The sequence below is a fragment of the Microcaecilia unicolor genome, chromosome 2 (genome assembly GCF_901765095.1).
Source record: "Microcaecilia unicolor chromosome 2, aMicUni1.1, whole genome shotgun sequence".
In the NCBI taxonomy this organism is placed as follows: Eukaryota; Metazoa; Chordata; class Amphibia; order Gymnophiona; family Siphonopidae; genus Microcaecilia; species Microcaecilia unicolor.
In genome coordinates, this window is record NC_044032.1 from 49,255,780 (window position 1) to 49,283,179 (window position 27,400).

At 45.4% G+C, this 27,400-nt stretch overlaps 1 protein-coding gene across 2 annotated transcripts in view; it reads left to right on the plus strand.

Annotated features, from left to right (window-relative positions):
* Window positions 1-3,948: 3,948 nt before the first annotated feature.
* SMAD7 (SMAD family member 7) overlaps window positions 3,949-27,400 on the plus strand; it is a 71,659-nt gene continuing 48,207 nt past the window's right edge. The window contains exons 1-3 of one of the 2 annotated variants that reach the window (XM_030192929.1): window positions 3,949-5,904; window positions 7,362-7,415; window positions 20,187-20,261. In XM_030192929.1, coding sequence (XP_030048789.1) covers window positions 5,439-5,904; window positions 7,362-7,415; window positions 20,187-20,261 — 595 coding nt within the window. In that variant the 5' untranslated portion in view covers window positions 3,949-5,438. The remainder of the gene's footprint in view (window positions 5,905-7,361; window positions 7,416-20,186; window positions 20,262-27,400) is intronic. The other variant, XM_030192930.1, reaches the window with a different exon arrangement.

The following is a 27,400-nucleotide window of genomic DNA, read 5'->3' on the forward strand; positions in this document are numbered from 1 at the left end:
AGGGGTCTAAGAACCATGTAAGGAGGGCAGGAGCTGGGCACCACCATTTTGATGAGGACAGGCCCAGAGGCAGGAGGGGGGTAGGCGTTCCTCCTGCCTCCAACTCAAGGTATGTGGAGGGGTTGGGGGTGGGATTACACTAGACCACCAGGACCAGTGTTTACTTTGGGGAGGTGGGTGGACCCACTGGACCACCAGGGTATTTGTTTTTTTTTTTGGGGGGGGGGGGGTCCACCGAACCACCGGGGATGTTTTTAAGGTTAGGTGGGGGAGGCTCAGGCTCTGGAGGATTTGGGTGTAAGAGGCTGCAATGTGCTGCCGTGTTGACTTTCCTGTCAGTGCTTGAGCCAATCAGCATTCAGGCACTGACAGGAAAGTTAGCACGGTGGCCCCAATGACAGACAGCTCAGGAGCTGCTTGGTAGTTCGCTAGGGCAGGGTTTCCCATGTGCCAGTTTTCTGAGCATTGCACAGAATTGCTAATTGCTAATAATCCTGTTCAGAAGGAATGGATCCTCAGGAGCTTAGCTGAGATTGGGTGGCAGAGCTGGTGGTTGGGAGGTGGGGCTGGTGGTTGGGAGGCGGGGATAGTGCTGGGCAGACTTATACGGTCTGTGCCAGAACCGGTGGTGGGAGGCGGGGATAGTGCTGGGCTGACTTATACGGTCTGTGCCAGAACCGGTGGTTGGGAGGCGGGGATAGTGCTGGGCAGACTTATACAGTCTGTGCCCTGAAGAGGACAGGTACAAATCAAGGTAGGGTATACACAAAAAGTAGCACACATGAGTTTATCTTGTTGGGCAGACTGGATGGACCGTGCAGGTCTTTTTTTTTTTTGTTACATTTGTACCCCGTGCTTTCCCACTCATGGCAGGCTCAATGCGGCTTACATGGGGCAATGGAGGGTTAAGTGACTTGCCCAGAGTCACAAGGAGCTGCCTGTGCCTGCCGTCATCTACTATGTTACTATGTAAGCTTTTTATACTAGTGAACTTATTAGCATGAGAATTTTGGTCACTGCTTCCCTGCACGGTAATGCAGTGGCCGAAAGCCCCTCTGCACTGGCTGCGCAATGTTTCGCTTAGATTGGCTAAAACCAGTCTAAACGAAACACTGCCAGCCAAGTTTGCTTTCTATTAGTTGGACAATCTGTTTTGGCCTTGCCTGGTGAATAAACCACAGACTCACCTGGTCGACAGTCTGAACAGAGTCGTATTTGACTATGACTATATACAGTATTCTAATTACAGAAAAGGATGGTTCTAATGGCTCTCAGGGCATTCCATAATGATTTTTGCCTTAGAGACAGACTGAAGAGCTTTATTGATCACTCTTAGCATAAATGGAAATCTATCTAGTCTTTGGAAAAAGAGTGAATTTATGTCATATCTATTTTTGACTTTTGATTTATGCATTCTCCAGCAGTATGCAACATGAGGTTGTCTTGTGAAATAAAATATATACATGGAAAAACCTATGTGTTTTATATGCTGTCTGTCTAACAAATATGTAGCATTGATTTTCTAACGCAGTTCATAAAGTTCTCTGGTTGGTAAAAGCGTTAGGTCATAATGGGCGGGGGAGGCAAGCCTTTTCTCAGGTCGTATTTATCTTCAGTGTGTCTCTGTTGTGTCACACCCTGGTGCTGTTAGTAAAACAATTAGGTTAATAGTGTCCTGGCTCCAACTGTCTGTCAAGCACTGAATTGCAATGCAAATCAACTTCGGGTTTATTATTCACCTTTTAACTCTCCAAAGGGCAGCGTCTCCGGAAAGGAGGTAAAGGCGATGGGTGTCCGCAAGTTACGTCGGATTAGTAGAGTATTTCAAACGTTTCTGCGATTTGAAGAATCAGAAAAGCGAAACAAAAAAAAAAACCCTGAAAGTTGTAACTGATCTGCGTGCGTCCTGGCTCACTTTCATGGTCCATCCAAGTGAAAGATTCCTATTGCATCTCAGAAAGGTTTACCTTTCCAAACCCCTTATGCTTTTTATCACTGTGTAATAAAACATAGTATGTCTAGATCACACATATAATCGCGAGGAATGATTTTATGCCATGCCATAATTTTGTATTGCTTGCTTAGTAATATAAGCATTAGAAATGAAGAGTGAAAGTGGATCCTTCCAGATTTGGGGGGGGGGGGGATATTTATAAAGAATTCTGACAGTCAGTCCTTTTCCTGAATGGACTCAGTATGCAAACTTTTTTTTTTTTGCCCGAAAATGCAGACTGAAACCCCCCCCCCCCCCCCCAACCGAAACTATAACATAGCAGTAAATGACGGCAGATGATCCATCTAGTCTGCCCGGTAAGGTGGTTAGAATTGTACCTGCCACTTCCTCCAGGTTATCCCTTCTACCCACAGCCATTGTTTAGCAGAGTCTAAAAATGTGGAAGCTAGATTGGCTGGAAGAATCTGCGTCCATCACGTTTCAGGGTTGTGTGTGTGTGTGTGTGTGTGTGTGTGGGGGGGGGGGGGGGGGGGGGGGGTTAAGAACCCTGCTCTACTCTTATTTAAACTAATGGAATATTAGGATACTTTTTCTTCCCCAGTAACCCATGCATGCGTTAGTTTTCTCACCAACCCTGATTTACACCATCATACTGGAGCTCTTTACCCACAAATCACTAACCATTACACCTTTATTCAAGAAATCTAAACTGCCCCAACTTGACATTTTCGTCCTTTGGATTGTAAGCTCCTTTGAGCAGGGACTGGCCTTCTTTGTTAAACTGTACAGCGCTGCGTAACCCTGGTAGCGCTTTAGAAATGTTAAGTAGTAGTGTGTAGTTTCAGGAATTTTGCTGAAGCTCAATTGGAGCGTCTGGCACTTTGGGATTTTAAGGGGGCTGAGAACTGCCGACATTTCCGACAAAATAGTAAAGACTTATTTTTATGAGACACGCTGGTTTGGTTTGAAGGCTTTTTTTTTTTCTTACTCTCTTTCTGTGGCGCCCCTTAGATGCAGTGAATATTCTGAAATAACATTTTTTTTCTCCTTCATTTGCTTTCATACCTGCTTATTTGCATAGGAACACAAAGAAATGATTGAGCTTAAAGACACAGAGAAGAGGGAAGGGCATAAACAGAGAAGAAAAGCCCCCAATTTCTCAAATGAGTGGTTAGAGCAACATTTATTTCAAAATAACCTATACTGTTTGCAGCCTTCACTTTTGGTAATAGGCTGAAACATTTTAATTGCAGGTTAAATTGAAAGCCTCTGTCAGGCTTGTCTGTTGCTCAGCCAAACTCTTAGGAGACGAGGCTGAGACTCCCGGTCAAAGCAGATCAGAATCAGTTATTCATACTACCGGCATTTCTGCAGTAAGCTCCCTGCACTGTGCCACATAATTGTTTAATTGCCAAATAAGTTATTCGGGAATAAAGCAGACAATTGCATTTGAAGCAAAGAGGGTGGGGGTCTGCTTGTGTCCTATGATAGTGAATGATATGTACAGTATGTGCGCATAGATTTCTCTCATAGAGAAAAAATGTTGACTAATATGTGCATGTCGAAACTGGATCTTTGCATCCTGTAAAAACTTCCTACACCGAAAAGTTTTCCTTGCCAAAAAAAAAAAGAAAAAGAGCTTTTGAAAACCAACGCCGTACATGTAAGGGTTAAATATTGCTTGCACGCTTGTCGTGCCACACAACTGGCTTGTCCCCCTCAACCCCCCCCCCCCCCCCCCCACACACAAAATTTTAATATTCTTATTTTCATTCGACCTGGCCAGATAATTCCCCCCACCACTAGATCTTAACAGACTCCAGGAATTTAAAAAAAAATAGCTTTTAAGAAACCCGATCTGTTGTTTGCGCAACACAATCACTTTTTTTTTTTTTTTAAAGCGACAGGGTGTCTAGACGCCCACGTGACGGGGCGCGCCATTGCGTACTGGAGCCACTGAGAAGGAGCTGAGAACGCAGAGCCGGAGCCAGCGGTGGAGGAGGGGGAGGGAGAGTGAGATCCGAGCACAAGGTAGCAGGCACCGCACTTTGCAGCCCTCTCTCCTGAAGATCACACACACAGAGACCGCCTCTCTGCACGGAAAGAGAGGCAGGCGAGCCCGGGACGTCTTTCTGAAAAGAAAAGCACAAAGGAAAGAGAGAAAGTGGCAAAGCGAAGGGAATAACATGAGCGCTTCTGGCTTCTTCTCTCTAAGGACGACCCAGGGAATCTAAAGTGCCGGAGTGGAGTCTTCGCGATCGCTGCTTTGGCTTTTAAGTTGGATTGTGTTGTGTTTGTTTTGGATTTGGCAGCGTCCGAGCCTTCCTCCGGGTCAAGGGGATTCGGGAGACCGAGGAAGAGGAGGGACAAGGGAATGAAGCCACTGCATTTTACCGAGGAGAACGAGCCAGCGTTGGCAGTAAAGTCCTCGGTGACAATTTCAGCTCCAGTCATTGAAGGATCGTCTCCTACTTTTTAACCCAACCATCTCTCCCCTCCCCTCTCTCTCCTTTTTCTTCCTTTTTTTTTTTTAATTGGACCCTGGAAGTGGAACTTACAAGCAAGCTACAGTTTTTTTTTTTAATTCTCCCTCTGCCGTTTGCTGATCTTTTTCACTCTATTCATTTTTATTGCCTCTGGACGCACAACAGCCCCCCCCCCCCCCTCCTCAGACCGGGAACATTGAAGCTTCCCAAGGAAGGAAAGACGATAGAGTTTCTCTCTTTTTTTTTTTTTGTTCATCCTAGAATCTGGATCAAGGATTTGTGTGGATTAAAGCTAAGAAGAAAACTGAGCGACCTGGGTTTTCAAGGGATATAACGAGCTGGATGTTTTTTTTGTTTTGTTTTGCTTGGAGCAGAATTTTAATTTTTCTCATTGGAAGCCTCTAAAGCCAGTTTCTCCCTCCCCCCCCCCATTTAAAAAAAAATCTCGATCTCATGTTGCACGAATTCCATTTTTCTCTCGCCAAACCCCAAGGGAAAAATCCTTTGGTGGGATTGTTGTTGGACATTTGATTATACTGAGGCTGCACAGAGTGATCGCGTGCCGCGTTCTGCAGAGCTCTTTATTTGGGGAGGGGGCTGTGAAATGTCCAGAGTAAGGATATATATATTTTTTTAATCCTTGATCAGCTTGCGGTTTGAAACCGTTTGACAGAAGGAGTCCAGAGACTAGTACGTTTTGCAGTTTTTTTTTGGTCTGTAAGCAGATTCTATTGCTTGCGGTTGTATATAGCGATCTAGTTTTTTTGGAGTCGCGGGAGGGGGAAAGAAAGCCCCGAGAGAGAGATTTTGTGGCATTTGGAGAGTTTTCAGCCCTGAGACTGGCGTATGCTACAGATTGCTTTGGCTGCCCCAACCGCAACCTCCTCATCCGCGGTATTTCAGGCTGCTCGTGGCTGCCTGGACTGGGATCCCGGATTCTTCATGGTTTGCGGACGTCATGCGCGTTTTGTAGCCGGGAAAGCTTCCTCACGTCCCGCATGTTCAGGACCAAACGATCGGTGCTCGTCCGGCGACTCTGGAGGAGCCGTGCGCCCGGGGAGGGCGACGGGGAAACGGACCCTCGGGCGCATGGAGCCGGCCACTGCTGCATGGGCAAAGCGGCCAAGATCGCCAAGGCTAATCTCGGATCGGAGGCTGAGCTGAAGGCCCTGACCCATTCCGTGCTGAAAAAGTTGAAAGAGAAACACTTAGAGGTGCTCTTGCAGGCGGTGGAGTCCAAGGGGGGAGCCCGGACCTCCTGCCTCCTCCTGCCCGGCAAGCTGGACTCCAGACTGGGCCAGCAGTCCTACACGCTGCCCCTGCTGCTCTGTAAGGTATTCAGGTGGCCGGATCTCAGGCATTCCTCCGACGTGAAGAGGTTATGTTGCTGTGAATCCTACGGGAAGAATAGCCCCGAGCTGGTCTGCTGCAACCCTCACCACCTCAGCAGGCTCTGCGAACTAGGTAGGGTATGTTTGCATTAGGAAAAAAAACCTTCCACCCTGCACATAAAAAAAAAATGGAGCCAATCTGGCGGACTCCCCTGGACTGGGAAGTCCCAGTGCATGCCTTTCAGACCTAAACAATATTTAATTCAATGGCAAACGGTATTGATTGTGGTCTTGCATTAATGGGGCTTGCACATTTGGGGGGCGTGGGGGGGGGGGAGAGGTGGTACATGGAATTTTTTTTCTGTGGTTCTGAGAACTCTCTAAAGCGCTAGTGGTTAAAAAAAAAGTGGTGAGTGGCAGCGCTGCACCTTTTCTAAATGCTGACTTTAAACTCACGTACTTTGGCGGCTCACAGTCTATAACATTAGCCTTGGGCAAATCAGGATTTGTATATTTTGGCAAGCCTGCGATGGGGCAGTGATATTTTCATATTAACACTGCATAGCTCGGAAGCAGGGGTAAATGGAGTTTGAGTAATAGAAACTAGCGCTAAAGAGAGCCCAGGTAACTTGGTTGAAATGACCAGTAGGCACATTGAGTATTGAAAACCAAAACACAAGCAAATCTACTAAGATCTAAGTTTCATAGAATGTCTTTCCCAGTAAGCCCCCCCCCCCCAATCTTTTCTAGCATTTAAGGGGCAAAAAAAGTTTCTTTGTGTTGTTGAAATGTATTGATCTCTTGATATGTTAGTCAGTCTCTCTCTCTCTCGTTAGCCATAAAACACTCTTTAACTTTAAAAGTATATGCTATGTCATTGACGATTGCCTTAGCAAGCTGAGTGCTTGCGGGGGGGGGTTAAGATTTTGTTTTTGGTGGGGTGTAGAAGAACAATTTTGTTGAGTAGTTTTTTTTTGTGTGTCCCCCCATGTCTTTGACGATGCCTTAGCAAGCTGCTTGCAAGGGAGGGGGGTTAACATTTTGTTTTTGGTGGGGTGTAGAACAATTCAATTGAGGAGTTGTTTTTTGGGGGTTCCCCCCCCCCCCCATGTCTTTGACGATTGCCTTAGCAAGCTGCTTGCAGGGGGGGAGGGGTTAAGATTTTTGTTTTTGGTGGGGTGTAAGAAGAACAATTGAATTGAGGAGTCGTTTTTGTGGGGTACCCCCACCCCCTTTTTCTGTGCAATGTTAAACGTGCCAGTGTGTGCGTGTGTGTGCTGCTAGCAAGGATTATCAGGCAGTCTGGATCAGTTGGTGATTTCCAGAGCTGGAGTGTTTCAGCTGAGCCAAGGAGGCCCTGATCAGACAGCCAGAGCAGCAGATAGCTGGGAGACTGGCGCCAGCCGGGCCCCTTTTGTTTATCTCACTGCTAAATATCACGGCAATCACCGCCTAGCTGCCCTGCCTCCAACCCCCAGAGCTAAGACAAACAGTTTTGCTAAAAGAATGCCACTGTTATCATAAGTTTCTATCTTTTTTTCTCATGGCTCTGCCTTTATTTTCTCTCTCTGCTTTTTTTCTTAATTCCAGAGTCTCCCCCTCCTCCCTACTCCAGATATCCAATGGATTTTCTCAAACAGACTGGTGAGTGTATATATATTTATATATATGTAACATATGAAGTGTTGGTGGAAAGTGGGCTGATGTCTTGGAAAAGAAAGTACAGGCAGAGACTTTTCTGGATTCGTTCCTCATGTTGCTGCTGTTATTTATTTATTGGGTTTTGATTTTTTCTTTCTGTCTACTACTGAGTTTTCAAGGTTCGGCTATTGGAGTTTGTTTTCTGTGTTTTTAAAAAAGATGTGTTTAATGGGCTTCAGTGTTCCGAATTTCAAGTGGGGTACAGAGAAAGCAGGTCTAGAAAACAGCTGATTGGTAAAAGGTGCTGCCAGTAATAATTTTATTTATTCATTCAAGTACCAACCCCCCCCCCCCCCCCCCCCCCACACACACACACACACACAATAAACTCAAGAATTCTAAGTCAAGTTAAAGCCTGCAGAAAACATTGTGAAAATAGAAATGTTGGTCGGATGCAAATATTTTCCTAATTAAGTAACTAAAGATATATAGTATTTCAAACAAGCTTAAAGACTACAGGCTATGAAGAGAAGCTGAATAATTTAGGATGGTATAGGTTGAATGATTACAATATAAATCTACCACATGCTCAAGACAAGCTGACATGTCAATGTATGAGATGCTTTCCTGAAATTTATGACGTTTTGCCATCATTTTTTTTTTTTTTTAATAAACACGAGCCTCTGCATGCCTGTTGCTTGTAATCGCCAGGCAGGGTGCCAGTTTGGATTTGGTACCAGTTCCATTACAGTTAGGAAAGAAAAAAAATAGTTGGTAGCAAATAAGGCTGACTGGCGCTGGTGGAGAGGGAGAAGTGGAAGCAATTCGGAAATGTAGATAATGTCAGGGAGGAGGGGGGTTATGCCTGGGCTGGACTGCCTCGCTCTCTCTCATTCTCTCTGAAGATTAATTGAGCTGCCAGTGGGGATTGTAGCAGAAGAGGATGGCTTGATGGCATGCAAGCCGAAAATTAGTCCAGGACATTGTACTTTTCACAGAATAGAAATGTGAAAGTCGTGGTAGTCCAAATTCCAGTTTCTAAGGAGGCTAAGGCTTGATTTGCCGCCACCCCCCCCCCCCCCCCCCAAAAAAAAAAAAACAGGTTTGCCAGTTAGATCCAGATTCACCTAAGCTTGATCCAGTCCTGGGCTTACCCCCCAGTGCATGCTGGGTCTTGTAGCCTTGCTGTTCTTAGGGACCCTTTTACGAAGCAGTGGTAAGCCCAACACGCTCCCTAAAAGCAGCAGCCCGGCGGTAGTTCCCTCCCCCAGTGCGCGCTATTTCCGGCACCGCAAAAAATATTTCCGTTTTTGTAGTGTTGGTGTGTGTGTACCCGGCTGTAATAATAACTGCCCCGGTTATTGCTGGGCTAGTGCAGGAGCCCTTTCTGCCACCTCAGTGGGTAGAGGTAAGTGCTCCCTCCTCCCCCCCCCCTTCAAATGGCCGTGCGGCATGTGCTTTAAAAAAACAAAGACCCCCCCCCCTTTTACCCAGGTAAAAGGGGTCCTCGGCGTGCATCAAAAACACGCACCATCATCAATGTGCAGGTCCCCTTTTGCTGCAGCTTCGTCAAAGGACCCTTTAGGGAATCCAGCGGGGAAATTGGAACCGCAAGTGCATGCATGCATGGGGTAAGCCCAGGAGTGGATAAACCCTGTCAAGCGAATCTGGATTAAGTTGGCAACCGTACTACTACTACTTATCGTTTCTAAAGCGCTACAAGGCATACGTAGCGCTGTACAACATACACAAAAGACAGTCCCTGCTCAAAGAGCTTACAATCTAGAACCCCTCCCCCCCCAATAAAATAAAAAGCTGCAGAGCTTCAAAGAGGTCTGTACAATATATTCTCTTTGAGTTGCACTTTAGTTTCTGTTGAGTTTAAACCTATTTGCAAAATTAAAAGATTCATTAGAAGGCCATAAACAGAAACTCGTCACTATATATACCAGTTTTGAATGGTGTTAGAAAACTGATGTAAGGTGTCATAATAGTGTAGCTTGGGGTCTGGCTGTTGTTTCTTTAAGAGGTAGGAGTAGCCTAGTGGTTAGTGCAGTGGACTTTGATCCTGGGGAATGGGGTTCAATTCCCACTGCAGCTCCTTGCGACTCTGGGCAAGTTAATTAACCCTCCATTGCCCCAGGTACAAATAAGTACCTGTATATACTATGTAAACCCCACAGAAAAGCAGCATATCAAGTCCCAGTTCCCTTTCCCTATTTCAGATTCTACATGGAATGTTGCTACTATTGGAGATTCTACATGGAATGTTAATGTTGCTATTCCACTAGCAACATTCCAGGTAGAAGCCTGGCCTTGCAGTCGCGCAGGCTTCTGTTTCTGTGAGTCTGACGTCCTGCACGTACGTGCAGGACGTCAGACTCACAGAAACAGAAGCCTGCACGGCTGCAAGGCCAGGCTTCTACATGGAATGTTGCTAGTGGAGGATTAGCCTAGTGGTTAGTGCAGTGGACTTTGATCCTGGGGAATGGGGTTCAATTCCCACTGCAGCTCCTTGCGACTCTGGGCAAGTTAATTAACCCTCCATTGCCCCAGGTACAAATAAGTACCTGTATATATGATGTAAACCCATTTCCCTTTCCCTAAGCTGAATACATTGCCTAACACAGGATGCGCTGAAGTGTTCTGTGTTAGTTTTGGCATGTGTATGCACACTAACCTTGTGGTAATTATTTTTTTTTTTTTTGAGGGGGGGCATGTCAGGCAGAGAGTCTGCATTCCTACTGCTGGCAGAGTACAGTTAACGTGGGAGCCATTATCATCACCTAAATAGTTAAATTGTAAGCTCTTTCGAACAGGGACTCTTCATGTCCAGTGTACAGCGCTGCGTACGTCTAGTAGCGCTGTAGAAATAAGTAGTAGTAGTAGGTGGCGGTAAATGCTGCAGATTAATGGTAATAATAGTGCCTGACTATTGATGAAAATAATCATAAAAAGGCTTTTTTTATAGCTGCAGTAAAAATACCTGTGGTATACGTGAAAGACCCGTGAAAGGGTGTGTGCTAAGGCCAATTCATACCACAGATTATTTTATTTATTTATTTAGATTTTGCTCACACGTTTTTCAGTAGTAGCTCAAGGTGAATTATATTCAGGTAATCTGGATATCTCTCTGCCCCAGGAGGGTTCACAATCTAAGTTTGTACCTGAGGCAATGGAGGGTTAAGTGACTTGCCCAAGATCACGAGGAGCAGCAGCTGCGGGATTTGAACCCGGCCACCTCTGGATTGCAAGACTGGTGCTCTAACCACTAGGCCACTCCTCCACTCCAGCTTAGTAAAAGGACTCCTTAAAATATAGTGGACAGGTCATTCCAGACTAATAAATGCATTTTTTTTATTTTTTTAGGACAGAAAGAGGCCTTAATGATTAGAGTGGTGTACTGTGAACCAGATCTGAAACCCAGCACCTCAAGTGCACTCTTAAAATTGTTTTTCAGGAGGGGCAGTGGAAGTGTATCAACTCTTTTTGCCAGTATGGAATTTGCTACTTGGGCGCCATTAAAGTGGCAGTGGAAAACAAAATATAAAGCATGCATTTCTTCTAAATTAAACCTCAACCTGCTTTTAACAGCTCTGGACTGGAAAGTCTGAATCTAAATTTGTAGTAAATGAGCTAGTCTAACAGTGTCGAGAGGGAGAGGGGACAATTTAATTTCTCCAAGTGGGTTAGTTTTGCACATACCATGACGGGAGAGGGTAGAGAGGAGCCAGCTTTGTACTAGTTGCTGCTGGGGTGGAGGGGGTAGTGGGTCAAAGATTGTTAAAGGGATATTATAGGAACAGGATTTACCTAGCCCCAGATCCTGTCTGGAGGGCACCCATTAAGTGAAGGATGGAGGCCCTCTTGTTAGCTTTGATATCTGCAGGTTATGCTAATGTTGGAAGGTAAGGAAGACAAGAAAGGTCAGAGGGCGGTGTTTCCCCGACAGCTTGGCTTGTCATTGGGCAGTTCAGGGGTAAGCCAGGCCCAGGGGTGAGCTGGTTGGTGGGCAGGGCAGAAGTCCATGATGAAGGAGATTGAGCAATGCTATTTAAAGTCACACCTCCGGGGCGCAGGGCTCTTCCTGCTCCTCAGAGGTGGCTTTCCCACCCTCCCTCCCTCCCTTTAGTACAAGGGGTGGGGGGTCCATGGGGGTTGGAGGTCTTTGTTGCAGTGGGCGGTAACCCGAGTTACAGCGTCTCAGGCTCATTGAGGATGAGCCGAATTTTAACAAACGGGTCAGATTAGGCAAGGAAGTCTGTGCTGGCGGAGGTCCGTGCTGGCATTATGGGCCCTTGCTCGGCTGAGGAGGGGCTATGTTAATCTCACACCACTTTGCTGAGAGGGCGAGTGGTTGGGATGTGCAAATGTTGGTTCTTGGACATCATTGATGTAGCTCGGAGTTAAGTTTTGTCATTTGGCTTACATTTAAATTGTTGCGAATAAAGACGCTGCGGCCTTCTGTTATCCCATACAGGTGTATAGTTTGATCATTTTGGTAAGAATGGGGCTAAATGGGGTCGAAAGAGGATTCGAGGGGGAAGGGTGAAGAAGGAAGGAGGGATCTCCATCTCTGAAGTTACTGAATGTCTAGGTTTCAGGAGCTCTCCCAGCATCCTGGTAAACCCTCAGACCAGCCTTTCCAAGTGAGTTTGCTGTTTCTAAATGTCTTGAACTCACTCCCCAGAGCATGAAAGTTTGAGGGACACTTTTGTTCTTGAAATGTTTACTTACCTCTTTGTCAGGAAACTTTAAATGCTCTTTGGTTCTGGGTTATGCATATTTCCTGTGCATTATAACCAGAGGCGACAGATTATTGCATGCACACATTTTGGGTTGTGAAATCAGCCTTTTGTTGCTTGCTCTGTACTGGGATCAAAACTCTCCAAAAGCCTACTGGTTTCTTGTTTCCTTAAAGTCATGGAACCGGTACATTTTCAGATGAGCGGATTAAGGTAATACTTAGCCTGACCTTGGCGGAAAAACGGCACTGTTGGGGGGTGGAATGAAGCTGTAGGGGAGAAGAGAGGTTTAGAAAGGTCCTTGGTTTCCCCGATTAGAACTCAGGATGAATCTGTCAGAAGAACCAAAAGGTTCTGTGTGATGACCTCTGTATTACACTTTGTTAGTGGAGTGATGTATTTACTCATTAAGAAGTGTTGACATAAGGTAGTAAAACGTGTGTAAACAGAAGAGCCGCAAAACATGAATGTGCTGTTTCAAAAAGGAAAAACTCTTTAGATCAGCCAATAGGAAGTGATTAATGCTGCCAATCGGAAACTCCAAAACAACTGGTTACTCCACACAAAAAAAAAAAAAAAAAGGTTTCATTAAAAAGAAAAAAAAAAAAAGTCCCAGATGGTTTCCAAACAGACTAGCAAAGAGAAAAGGGAGTGGGGTAGAGGGGGTAGCACAGGGATTTGTGTCCCCCCTCCTCTTTTCAGTACTTTCTATTGTTCCCAGTCATTTGTGTTTCCTGCTGTATTCTTAAGGCTTCAAGCCGCATTGTTATTTAATGTGTTTATCTTGGGACACTAGGTGAGAACCAGGGAAATCATGTTAACAATGGAAACTGAGGGAAATTATAACCAGTTTAACAAGTAAGAAATGAAAACACAAAAGTTGTATCATAAATGTGAAAAGTCAGTGGGCAATGAAAAGGATGAGGCAAAGATGCAGTACCCTCCTCCCGCCTAAACTCAATGTGGCTTACATTATGCCGCAATGACAATCGCCATTAATGGAACAGAGTATTGTTATAATTAAGGTACATAAGATATCAAAAAAATTAGAAGTAAAGAAAATAATCAATACATATCAGATATGCAAAATGTAGGGTAAAGTATAACGTACATATTAACAGTATGGTTAAAGTAACTAAATTAAGGAGTTCAGCATTTATGAATTCTAATATACGTGTGATAGTGAGTCTTTTGTGAAGGAATCTTATTATAAGTTTCGTTGAATAATTTGGGTTTCAGTAACCTCCGGAAGGCTGCCAGATCGCGCGTTGCGGCAGTGCATTCCAAAGTTGCGTGCAGATGTAAGAGAAGCTGGATGCATATAATGATTTGTATTTAAGTCCCTTACAGTTAGGATAATGGAGGTTTAAAAAAGTACGTGAAGAACTTGTGCAACAGAAAATTCATTCCCCCAGTAGGCATTAGGAGGGGAATTTTAGAAAGGATGTACAGAGGGCGGGGCAATATTTACATTTGCACCCCCCCTTCCAACTCACACCACATTATAAAGGCCCTAGGCCCAGATGCGTTAAACTGCCCGCAAAAAGCCCGTACCTTTCCGATCCCTGCTGCAGCTTACCGGTTCTGAAAAAGCAGGCCTAACTCTAGGTGTATACATTTACGCCAAGGAAAACTTGGTGTAAATACCGGCGCCAAAGTTAGGCGTGGAGCAGGTGTATTCTAGAACCTTGCGTGTAAGTTTTTAGGAAGCGCCCATTCCATGACCATGGCCCTCCCCCCCTCCTTTTTGGCAGCGCACATTAGAAATGTATGTGCAGCGCTTTACAGAATACGCTTAGCAAGTATTGCACGTAAATTCTAATTAATGCCAGTTAGTGCTGATAATTGGTTGTTAACGTCCAATTATCAGCGCTGATTAGCTTGTTTACCATTTTAGGTTATGTGCATTGTTATGGGATTTTTCTTCGATTTTTGCGCGGAATTATCGGCGCAATATATAGAATCCGGGGGGATAACACGCATTATAGAATAGTGCCAGTTACACGTCATTTAATTTAAACAATTGACTAATTAATTGGTGTTGACACTAATTGGCTGTAATTAGCAGTTACATACCGTAACCGCCCTTTGTATTCTACAACCTTAGGGGGCCTTCTTACTAAGTGGAGCTAAGCCCAATGCAGACTTACCGCGTGCCAATCTGGAACTACCACTGGCCCAACGTGGGTGCCGGTGGTGGTTCCACCCCCAGCATGCGGCGCGGCGCTTCCGGCGCTAGTGGAAATATTTGAAAAGTATTTCTGCAGGGGGTTACCCGGTGGTAATTTGGCAGGTCTACTTGCTGCCCGGTTAGCGTGGGAGCCCTTGCGCCATCTGAGTGGGTGGTGGTAAGTGCTCCCCCCCGCATGGCCACGTATGGTTCAGTCTTACTGCATGGCCGTTTCTTTTTTCAGCCTTTCTACCCGCTGCGGCAAAAATGGCCGCTTTGGCTAGCACAGGGGCCCTTTTTACCGCAGCTTAGTAAAAGGGCCTCTTAGTGCATAATTCCTTTAGCGCACAATTGCTTGGGGGGAGTGTGGATGTGGGAAAGGCATGGGTGGGTCAGGGCTGTGCCTACCTACTAATGCACTCAGGGTAGAGAATCAACAGGATCCTATCTAAATCTGCACTACCCAAGCTGTAAAGGACTTAAATACAAAACAACTTACGCATCTAGCTTTTCCTACATAAGCACACAACTGCGGAACGCATTACCAAAAGTCTTGAAAATGACGTACGACCACCTAAACTTCCGGAAATCACTAAAAACCAACCTGTTTTAAAAAGGCATACCCTACCGATCCAACTTAAATGCCTAATCTCTGCAACACAACCAAACTAAAGCACGTAATGGACATAACACGACCGTTCTCCGATTCCCTAATGTGGCTGTGCCACATGAACTTGATCTTACCACATCATCACCCTGTATTTGTTCACACCGGAGCCTGCAAAGGCCTCTCCGGTACTATGTAAGCCACATTGAGCCCACAAATAGGTGGGAAAATGTGGGATACAAATGTAAATAAATAAAAAAAACTTTTATCAGTTACATCTCTGACAGCAGTTAGGTGTGAGCATTATTCCAGCCATTGAGCTTGGGTAAGTGCTTGTGCTGGCAGTTAGATTCTAATACTCTGTAATGGCAATTATACACTTAATTGCTGATTTATAGAACTCACACTTAACGCACATCTCTTGGCGCCTAATTTGAGGTGAACTTTTGAGAGTTATCCCCCACAAGTAAGGATAGGTGATTATAAGCATGGTCTTAGTTCTGCTGGACCTTGTCTTTTTTTTGTTTTTGTTCCAGCCTGGCAGATTCTTTTCAAGGACAGTCTGGGGAAGTGGCGTAAAGGCTGGGAATAGGCCAAGCAAGACTTTTCTGATAGTGCTTGAGCCGCACAAAAACTTCAATCTAAAGCAATGGCTTTGAGAGGACAGAGACAGGGCTGCCGAGAGGGGGGGGGGGTGGGCAAAATACCCCAGGCCCCCCTGCAGCACTGCTGTTTGCTCGCTTCTACTGCCGCGCCAAGCGGCTGCTTTTCCCCCCTCGGGCGCATGCTCGGTTTTGAAACGGAGCGGAAAAAAAAGCAGGGGCGGGCGTGGAGTGAAGAGCAGCACTGGATTCTTCCGCTGGTGGGGCCCTGGGATCCCCGCCAGCCCCAAGGTACCTCAGTTGTGGCAGCGGCGATCCTGGGGGGGGGGGGAGGGGGCAGGAGCGGCGATGATGGGGGGGGGCAGCGGCCTTGCCCCAGGCCCGGCTCTCAGTCTCTCGGCGGCCCTGGGCAGGTAGGCAATTCCGGATAAAATTTCCTTTAAAGAGAGAGAGAGAATTCCATATTTTCTTTGTGTGTTTGTTTGTTTCATGCGTACCTGGCAGTGTGCTTAAGCTTAGAGGGACAGGAGATGTGCAGTCTCATGATTGTACGATTGTTAAAGTCAGAGAAAAGGCAGGCATTGATGTGGCAACCATCTGTAGACCTAAGAAATAGTTCAGGCCATTCATAAACTTTTTTTTTTTTTTTTTTTTTTTTGTGGTTTGCTGGCAGCTGACCAAGTTACTGTAACTATTACCTGGGGCAACATTACACTTTAAAGATGGTAATGTGTGTTTTGCTTTACGGTATGACTGGGGACAAACCACAGCTCTGGACTGCCCAGCTGTAGTGTGAAGGTGGTGGTGATGGGTGGGGGGAAGGAGGGGAGACGAGATCTTGGAGTTGGGAGGTGGATTAAGGAATGCAGATAATTAGAGAGGGAAATTTGGCCCACGTCAGACAGAGCAAAAGGGTTAAACAACCAATTTCCTTTACCATAGAACTGCACTATAAGCCATTTAGAAAGTGCACAGTTTTTCACAAGTAACTCCATTTCCTGGCTCCCCTATTGTTCTCCGTTTGATTAAGTGTATCCTGTTAAAGTGTATATTCCTGTGCTGGCTTATACTTTGCCCTGATATGCTGCGATTACACGCACATATATGTGTCCTTGTTTCGTAGGATTTTCGGAAGAGCCCTCCTGAAATCTAATCTTTCTACACCACGTGATAAGCATGAGCAGTAGTGGGGCTTTTTTAAAATGGCCATAGTATCAATCTTCCAACCTCTTTCTGGGCTTATTCCTTGTTCTAATATACTGTTGTTTTTGTATTTTTATCTATTTATTTTATTCTCTCTCTCTTTCCTCCCCCCAACCCTCTTTTTCTTAGAAATTTCAGCCCTTGTGTTTACTTTTTAGTTGATAGATTTCCTTTCAGTCTGGGAGCTGACCCTAAACCAGCAGCTAAGGTTTCTCTCCCCTCCCTCCCAAACCCTCATTGTTCCCACCAAGTTCATAAGTGGGGAAGGGAGGGAGGGACTTCCCCTTAGAGCTCTACCTCAGCTCCTTTAGGGCCTGATTTTCTAAGACTGTTCTTTTTCAATGAGGAAAAAATAAGCTTAATCTGGTACTTACCGAACATTTTGGGCTGCAACCCCCATGGTCGTTGCCACAGTGATCTCCCAACCCCACCAAGGTGCGTCTATGCTGTCCTGGGGCAAGTTGTGACCCCAAATGGGATCATGGCCCACAGTGTTTGGGAAGCACTGGCTTAGTCAGGTTCTTATTGTGCTCCTGCCCAGGGCAAAGCCAGCAGCCATCCTTTCCCAAGCATGCTATCATGTCTGGTCCTCGTACGTCTCGTTCACCCCTCAGTCTCCTTTTCTCTTTCATTCCTCACCCTCATCACCCTTCCCATTCCTCGCATCTTGTCTCCCATCCCGTCTATCCTCTGCAGACTCCCTCTCATCCTCCCACCCTCTCATCTCCCTATGTCTCAGCCTTCTTCCACTACAACATCAGCCTTTCTTCAGTGTTCAGCACGCAGTTCGGCTTGAGTTTGAATTGTACAGTGCAGGCACTCCCGAGCTTGAGACCACAAGGGTTGCACGAGAGTTCCCGCACCACGCAGCGGCATAGACGGAAAAGGGACTAGCTTTAACTAGAAAGGCAGCTCCACATATTACTAAGTTTTGGTAATAAGAATTGGCAAAGTAGAAGGAACTTTATGTAAGAGGAGGCAGAGGACCTTGGGCATTGTATAAAAACATTTTTGCTGCTTTAGTTTACTCTGGCTTAAAAGGTGTGGCTTGAAATGAGAAAGCTATTACTTATAGTAGAGTCATTGGAAGGAAAACGTCTGGGTTCTCTAGAAGGGTTACATGCTCTGCAAGGTCCCTATGAACACAGTGTGAATCTTCTTAATTCCTTGTGCTCAGATGGCTGGACCTCCGAGAACTGCTTCTAGAGAGATTTGTCTGAGTAGTCGGGGGGGGGGGGGGAGGGAGGGGGCTTTTCAAACCACTTCTCGTGGTACAGCGTAAATATTTATAATCATATAAACTGTGATAGAATGGTAGTTATTTATCCGTCATAGATGAGGGCAAAGTGTGAGGTTTTCAGGACATCCACAATGAACATACATAAGAGGAATTTGTATGCCGTGGAGACTGTGCGTGCAGATGTCTCGTGAATATTCAGTGTGTGGATATCCTGAAAATCTGAGTGGCTGGAGATCCGAAGGACAGGTTTGGAATTCACTGTTGTTGGAATAGATTTCTGGAACAAGGACTCTGCCGCAAGCCTGAGCTTGGCTTGGTGGGGGATGGGTAGAGGGTATTATGAAATAAGTGGTAGTTGCAAATGGATAATCAGTGATGCTTTAGTCCAGTAGAAGCCAGTCCTGACTGACCTGGCGGCCCAAAGAAGCAGAAGGAAACTGTGGGCCTAGATCAGAATCACTAGAATATTTTTCTAGTGGCGTTGAATGGTCAGTTTCACACTCTTGTGTGAAAATAAAGGCCTGATCAGGACTCGCAATGATTCTGGATACGGTTCTTTAACCGGGCACCAGCATTTAACATGCCATGATAATGTGCATAGGAAGCGGGTTCTATAAAGACACTTCAGTGTGTAAGTAACCTTACAGAATGCTAGTGTAACCAGTAGGCGCTAGCAATTACTTCAGGTCTATGGCTTGCATACGTTAGTGCCTAGATTTGATGTTTATGCGCTCAATTTACAGTATTCTGTAGGTTGCCTGCATAAATTTTGGCCCTGCCTATGGCTGCCCATCCTCTTCCCCTGTAAACACCCCTCTAACAATCACACGCTCTACCGTGTTTCCCCGAAAATAAGACACTGTCTTATATTAAATTTTGCTCCCCAAGACCTGCTAGGTCTTATTTTCAGGGGAGGCCTTATTTTTCGGGGAAATATCGGGGTCACCCCCCCCCCCACCCGAGATCGGCGGCTCCCCCCCTCGATCGGCGGCTCCCCTGCCTTCAGTTGCTCCTGGAACTAACCTCTTAAACGCTTCCTTTCACCATTCATCTTCGCACTCGCCGCAAGCAGCAGGGAGGCCACTCCTTCCTTCCGTGTCCCGCCCTCGCCCGACGTAACGTAACGTCAGGCGAGGGCGGGACACGGAAGGAAGGAGTGGCCAGCCCTGCTGCTTGCGGCGAGTGCGAAGGTGAAAGGAAGCGGTTAAGAGGTTAGTTCCGGGAGCGACTGAGGGCGGGGGAGCCGCCGATCGAGGGGGGGGGAGGCGGTGATCTCGGGTGGGGGGGGGGGTGACCCCGATGTTTCCCCGAAAAATAAGGCCTCCCCTGCTAGGTCTTATTTTCGGGGGAGGCCTTATATTTTCAAATTGCAGCAAGACCTCTACTAGGTCTTACTTTCGGAGGATGTCCTATTTTCGGGGAAACACGGTAGTACTTGTGTGTAATTATAGAATTGTGGCTAGGTGCGTGGCTGTATGTATGTTCGTGCGTGAGTATACACTTACCCACATGGATGGCAGTATTCTATAAATTTATGTAAATGACCTGTTATAGAATGTAGGGGTATATGAATAGCTCTTGAGAGCTCTGCTTCCTTTGCCAGGTTACTGTGATGTGTATTAAATTAACCCAATGGAAAGATACAACCTTCAAGTTCTTTGGTGATCTTGATGTCTCTGTATCCAAGTGGGCTAATATGGCTGCCGCAGTGCACTGGCTTATTGAAATACAGTGCTTTGGATCTCAATGGCATTTAGAAGTCTTGGAAAGTTAAGTGATTAGGGTCAGATTCAGGGTACAGGAGTCTGGGGTCCGAGCCCTGCTACAAGAGATGGACTAACTTAAATTAGGGAAGGGGCATAAACGTAAAACTGTGGGTAACTGTAAATGAAAACTCGTAGCTCAGAGGAGGTCAGTTCTGTTTGAGCTGGAAGCCTGGAGAACTGGAAAGAACTGTTAGGCCTCAAGAAAAGAAAACAAAGATGCAGAGGTTTGGGGGATCTCAGGAGGTTTTGGCCTGTGACTCTGCACTTATATAACAGACTCCTAACCGAGCTGAACCGACCGCAGGGTGACCGTTAGCGAGGTGGAACTGAGGAGCTCCACACGATTGGCCTTTGACACACACTAATCATTTTGTGTTAAAAGTTGTGACATTATTTACCATAAACTGTGAAATTAATGTGATGTTTGTCTCCTTTTTGTAGCAGATTCTCCAGATTCTGTGCCTTCCTCCACTGAAACAGGGGGAACTAATTATCTGGCCCCTGAGGGGCTTTCAGGTAAGATGCTTTTTTTCTATTTGTTTCCAAATTTTTCCCATGTTGCTGTGTGGGGAACATAGGATTTCAGGAATTAAAACATGGAAAGGAGGTGGTTTATATTTATGCATTCATAGTCCACTCTATCCACAGTTCTGGGTGGATTGGTTAGAGTGGAAACACGGTAACGTGCTTAAGAACTGTGATGCAGAACGCTGGAGGCCTAGAGGAACCTTCCTATGTATTCACTTGACTAATCTAGAAAAGTTTGTTCATTTTCTCTGTTGAACAATTTTGGTGTATTCTCTACAACACACCTGTGTTTCCTAGATCTAGAAAAGCTTGCTTCAGTTCTGCATCTTAGGAAAAGGTCTTGAAAGCTTGCATGGGATGGCATCTTATTTTGCTGGTTCTTTAAAAAGTCTAGCAGTTCACAAAGGCGGTAATTCATTAAATTGGAGCTCAGATATACGCGCCACTTACACCGGTCATAGGTGCCAATAATTGGTAGTTGCATGCACATTTGCATTAGGTGCTATATGACACAAGGAGGTTTAATTGACGGATGGTGGGAGCATGCTTGGCCCATTATCTGACCTGAAGCCAGTAGGCAAAGCTTGCTGCCGTACAAAGTAATGTATTTTGAGTGTATCAAGATGACGGCTGCTGTGTAAGGAAGCAATTAAAACCTCCTTGGGTGTAAATGGCTTCAGTCTTGTCACATGACACTGCGTCCTGTCAATCCAACCTCCTTGATAGCGCATAACTGCAGAGTGGCATATACGTGGGTGGAGCATGAGTGATGTCTGTAATTTATAGAATATTATCAGTTACGCATGTCACTTGGTGCTTGTACCGTGTTTCCCCGAAAATAAGACTTTCTTATATTAATTTTTGCCCCCAAAAATGTGCTAGGTCTTATTTTCAGGGGCTGTCTTATTTTTCGGGGAAACATCGGGGTTGGCCCGCCCGCCCTCCGTCGCTCCCGGAACTAACCTTAAACGCCTCCTTTCACCTTCGCAGCAGCAGGGCAGGCCACTCCTTCCTTCCGTGTCCCGCCCTCGCCTGACGTAACGTCCACAAGGGCGGGCACGGAAGGAAGGAGAGGTCTGCCCTGCTGCTGCTTGCTGCGAAGGTGAAAGGAGGCGTTTAACGTTAGTTCCGGGAGCGATGGAGGGTGGGTGGGGGGAGCGGCCTTGTCCGGCTCTCGGCAGCCCTGCTTTCAAACAAAAATTTGCTAGGTCTTACTTTCGGGGGAGGCCTTATATCTACCAATTCAGGAAAGCCTCTACTAGGTCTTATTTTCGGGGGATGTCTTACTTTCGGGGAAACAGGGTAGGTGTGCTCATGTACACCTGGCACGGCTTAAATGGTTGTGCCTAAACTCAGCTGTGCCCATGCCGACTTACGCTAGTATTCCATAGCGGCATCTTGGCGTACAGATGCCATTATAGAATTGGCTCCTGGTGGTAAGCATTGGTGTGCATAAATTTAGGCGTCAATTTATAGAATAAACTCCTTTGACTTGGTGAGAACCATGTATGGAGAGGACACAGAGTAACTCAGTGTGACACCCAAGTGAGGGTGGGCCTGTGAAATAACGCAGCCGGACAAAGGGATATAAATGAAAACAAGTGGTTATTTAATTGAATCCTGAGGCCTGTTATGTCACAGGGCCAGGAACACAAGGAAAAACGCCTTTGTCTTATAGTTCAATAAACAGTCTTAAGCAGGCCTCTGGCTGGCAGGCCCAGAACACAGTCTCTGGCTGGCGTTCCAAACATAGCCTGCAAGTCCTTCATAGTTCTTGTCCGAGTTCAAGGCTCATAAGTCTCAAACAGGAAACAAAAAGTGGCTTACCTCAGCCAGGTCACAATCATTAAATATCTGTTGTAGTGGCATATGATGAGGCTTGTACAGCGCTGCGTAACCCTGGCAGCGCTATAGAAATGCTAAGTAGTAGTAGTAGTAGTAGTAGGCTTCTATTCTTCCTTCCCTGGGCCTTCTTGACCTTAGTCTGGTCCTGTCTTTTATACTTCCTGGTTCTCCAGCTCGCTTCTTCCTGAGGCGGGACTAGTGTTCTTAAGGTGGCTCAGGCTGTCTGAGGTACTATTCTTAAGGGTGTTCTATAAACCCCCTCTCACTCAGATTGTATCTGACTACCCTTTTTGTGGGAGTGGAAAGTCCTTTCTTACCAGGAAATGGGTGCCACCTAATGTGAGCAAAGTGATTTTATTTCACTACTAAATGAGTGATTGATCACTTTTTCCACATTTTTCTGTATTATATAGGGCCCTGCTTCTAAAGGGCCAGTTGGGGATTTTTGTCGGAACTTGCTATACAGATATCACAGTGATGACGGGTGTTGCGCTGGGTGCTGCTAAGCAGATTCCAAAAAAAAGAAAAGGTTTAAGGGGTGGGGTGGAGAGGCATAATGTTAAAACATAAATGTTTTGGGTCAGAAAAGAAACGGAGACCTGAAAGTAAGATTCAGAACAAGAGATAGGTGTGTTTTACTTCGCCATGTAGAAGAGAGCAAATAACTTTTAAGCTTTCAACTCTTTTGCAAGTTACCTGTTTCAGATGCTACAAGTCCTCTCTTCCCCTCCCTTGTTCTCTTCTCCCCCTTTCCTCCTTCCATGGGTGTAAGTGAAGCCTGAGAAAGTGGATAGGAATGGGGAGGACACTGTGGCCTCCAGCAAGAAGAAGTGTTTAGGGGCAATGCTATAAAGGGTGCTAAAAATTAGGTACCCAAAATCTGTTCACTAAAAAAAGCATTCTGTAACGGCAGCTGGACTCTCAGATTCCGTGTTAGACTAGGGAATAAGGGGCCCTTTTAATGTACTACAACAGGCACTAATGCACGTCTAACACTGCCTAAAATGTTGTACTGTGGGACGTACTCAAGCATCCTGCGGTAACTTCCAAACGTGCATGCACTAGCCACAAGCTTAAAATAAAAATATTTGCTTTGAGGATGCGTGTCGGGGGCGGGAGGGCAGAGAGTGGGTGTTCCCACGCTAAACACATCTATGTTAGTGCACACTAATTAGCGTAGGAATTCTGCGTGAGCCCTTACCGCCTAGAGAATGGGTGGCGGCAAGTGCTCATGTGGTAATTTTTTTGAAATGGCTGCACACTAATAACAACATTAGCGCATGGCCATAACTAGAAAAAATAGAAAATCGTCCATTTTACAGCTGTGGAAAAATGGCCTTAGTGCACTGGGAAAACCTACAGAAGAGTTCGCTAACCACTTTTTGCCTCAGCTTAGTAAAAGAACACCTTATTTAGCATTTAGGCACCAACATATTTCATTTTTGACGCGCGTCCGCTACAAACATCTGAAAAATATATTTTTATTTTCTGGTGCGCGCCAGTTATGCTCGCCAAGTGGCATTTGACGTGTGTAGGTCATTACCGCCCGGTTACTGCGTGAGACTTTACTGTTAGGTCAATGGCTGGCTGTATAGTGTCAGACCCAAAATGGACGCACGCCAATTTTTTTTTTTTTAATTTTAATTTTTAAATTTTTACACCAAAAAGAAGATTATAACATATTCAACTAGATAATGTCTCCAATACAGATGGATAGTTGCAAATTAACGTTAGTTATTCTCAACCTCCCTCTTCCCACTCACCCACCCTACTCCCTCCCATAATTGTGCAGTACCCCCTAGTATCTCAATTACTTAACCAACATAGAAGGACCGGGTCCAGCAGACCATTGTGCATATGGGTCCCAGATACGGTGGTAGGGCAAAGAGTGTCCTGTGCGTAAGGCCGTTAATTTAGACATTAAATTAATATAATCCATTTTATGCAAAATCCTGCTAAGGCCTGGCAGACTTGGTTGCTTCCAAGCAGCAGCAAGCGTCAGTTTACTAGCAACAAACACATAAATCGCGAACTGATGTGTAGAGGATTTCACCCCATGAGGTCTGACATGCAAGAGTCAGTACTCCATTTTTAAAGGATAGCGAACTCCTGTCAAAGCAAACACCAAATCCAGTATTTGCAGTCCAGAACTCTTGTGCACGCACGCCAATTTTGATTTTGCTGCACGCCCATTATTGGCAAAAATTTTAAAAGGGGCCGTTTTTTACAGGCACGCTGAAAAATGGATCTGCGTGCACCCAAAACCCGCGCCTACACTACTGCAGTCTGCCCACCTGCACACCACACACCCTTTTTGCAGTTACGTGTAAAGCACTTAGGGGGCCTTTTACAAAGCCACGCTAGCGTTTTTAGCTCACGGTGGTGTGGCTTTGTAAAAGACCCCCCTTAGGTGCTGTGGGGGCCCTTTTACTCAAGCGTGTAGGCACCTACGAGCATACAATGGACGTCAAATTGGAACTACCGCCTGGCTTCCATGTGCCCTGGGTGGTAATTCCATTTTTCACGTGCGCCCAAAACACCTGGTAGAAATTTTCTACCCCGTAGCTCTTACTCAGCGGTAATCGGCAATGTACGCATGCTTTGACGATTAACACTCGGTTAACGCGTAAGACCTTACCACTAAGTCAGTGGGTGTGGCGGTAAGGTCTCAGTCCGAAAATGGACGCGCGCTGGTTTTCATTTTGCCGCATGTCCGTTTTCGGCCACAAAATTGCTGGCGTGCTGAAAGATGGACCTGCGAGCGGCCAAAACACACGCCTACACAAGCGCAGGCCATTTTTCAGCGCACCTTAGTAAAAGGGCCCCTAAATTTTTCATTGGCATATTCACTCTAAAATATGGTTTCATAGTGTGTGAATGGTATTGGCACATTAATATACCTGGCTATAAACACAGGGGCTTCCGAAATCTGCTCTCTAGACCCCGCAGTCAGCTGGATTTTCAGGCTATTTTATTTTTTATTTATTTGTAGCATTTGTATCCCACATTTTCCCACCAATTTGCAGGCTCAATGTGGCTTACATTTGCAGCATCATTGGCGGTTGCCATTTCCGGATAACAGAATTACAAATGGTATATGCACTAGAAACACATGTGAGATATATCTGTATGTGCTGGAATCCCAATATATGCTCATTTATCTCCTGCATATTCATTGTGGATAGTTTGAAAACCCAACCGGCTGTTGAGTCCCCAGGACAAGTTTCGGAAGTTCAGTGTTCCTGTCATTCCAACAGAAAAAGGATCATTTTGGGGTGTCGGAGGTTGCGGATCAGTGCGCTTTTATGTAGGCATGGCCAGACTTTTCCCGATAGCGTAACGTATTTCACCGTGACACACGGAGGGACTGTTGCAGCTTCAGCGACAGTAACCTGGGAAGAACTGGATTTGATTTTTAACCATTGTTTCTTTTTCTTGCTTTAAAAAAAAAATAACAATCACAATGTTGTTTCAGGGACCCTGAGAAATGAGCTTGCTTCTACGTTTGGATGTAGAGAGCAGTTTGCCCTCTAAGGGGGTCTTTTACGTAGGCGCGCTGGCGTTTTTAGCGTGCATTAAAAATAGGCACGCGCTAAACGCTAAAGACGCCCATAGAAATACATAGGCGTCTTTAGCGTTTAGCGTGCACCTATTTTTAATGTGCGCTAAAAACACCAGCGAGCTACGCAAAAGACCCTTTAATACATTAATTTGAACTGAAGCCTTGACTATAAGTGGGAGTAGGTTTTTTTTTTTTTTTTTTTTGGCTGAAGTGTTTCTCCAAGTTATTTGATATATTAAAAAAAAAAAAAAAAGGGAAAGTTTCTAACAGTAACGTGAGTCCCTTTGCAGTAAGCAGCCTTGAGTGGCCTCTCTTTTTTTCGCTCTGTGCCTGGCTGTTTTCGTCTTTTCCTTCCTGGCCTGAGTCTTGCTGCGGCAAGCCAGCTTAATGAATGGGGCTCAGTTCAGGGTGGAGGAAGGTCTGGGAGGCTGGAGCCAGGGACTTGATTCCTTTGGCAAGGGAAGAAAAAAAAAAAAAAAGAGCTGAATGCTAAAACTTAATCCCTTGGGGGCCCTCACAAAAGAACTGGTTCCTCCTGAAATGCACAGAGATGACCTTCAATTCACTTGGGCTACCCTTTTATGTTATCTTGTGTGCAGCTTGAAAAGGAGCAGGACTTGCAGAAAAAAAGAGGGGTGGGGTGGGATGCCTTTGACGGGAGAGAGTCACACTTTGTGTGCCTGGGATCCACTTCACTTTTTCTTTGAGTTTTTTTTTAAATGTTTTATTTATTTTATTATTGTTTTTCTAGAGGGGATCTTGCCAAAGGGTACAGTTTTAACATAAAAGCTGACAGATCATTTGGCATCACCACCAGCTTGTCAGTAAATGGACCTTTTCAGTCATATATCAGAGTTGGGGACCCCCCCCCCCTCCCCTGCTTCCTTTCAACTATTGGCTTCAGTTTGCCCTGAAGAGTTTGTTAATGAATGAATGGGCCTCGTTTAATAAATAGGAAGTATCGCGGCCCTCCAGTGTAATAAAGCGTCACTAAAATATGTACGCTGTTTATAAAGACATTTTATTTTTATTATTTTTATTGTTAGCAGTACTCTAACAGTTACTGCCCAATGTGGCTTAGAAATGGAATAGTTTAGCCACACTCTCTGCTCCGTCAGAAGCCCGAGGTTCAGAGAGATATAACCAGGCATGCTGAACAGAAACAGGATTAAGCCACATCGTAATTCAACAAAGTCCTCAATGTACAACAGGTTTTTTTGTCTGTTTTTTTTTATTTTTTTATTTGGGGGTTTTTTTTTTTGTGTGTTTTTGCTTTTGCTCTTTTTTTTTTAACGGATGCTTTTGATTTCTGTTTCACACACAGTAAATTGCGTATTTGAAACCTTTTTATGTGATGCTGTACTGGAGGGATTAGGAGAGGACACTCACGGGCCGATGCTCAGAACCTAGCGCCCGGTGCTAGAGGCAGATAGTGCTGGCGCTCAGCTGTGCACAATGCTCAAAGGGCAAACAACCTGCCTACCAAAAAATAGTGCAAATGATATTTAAAACTACTACTACTATTTAGCATTTCTATAGCACTACAAGGCGTACGCAGCGCTGCACAAACATAGAAGAAAGACAGTCCCTGCTCAAAAAGCTTACAATCTAATAGACAAAAATAAAGTAAGCAAATCAAATCAATTAATGTGAACGGGAAGGAAGAGAGGAGGGTAGGTGAAGGCAGGTGGTTACAAGTGGTTACGAGTCAAAAGCAATG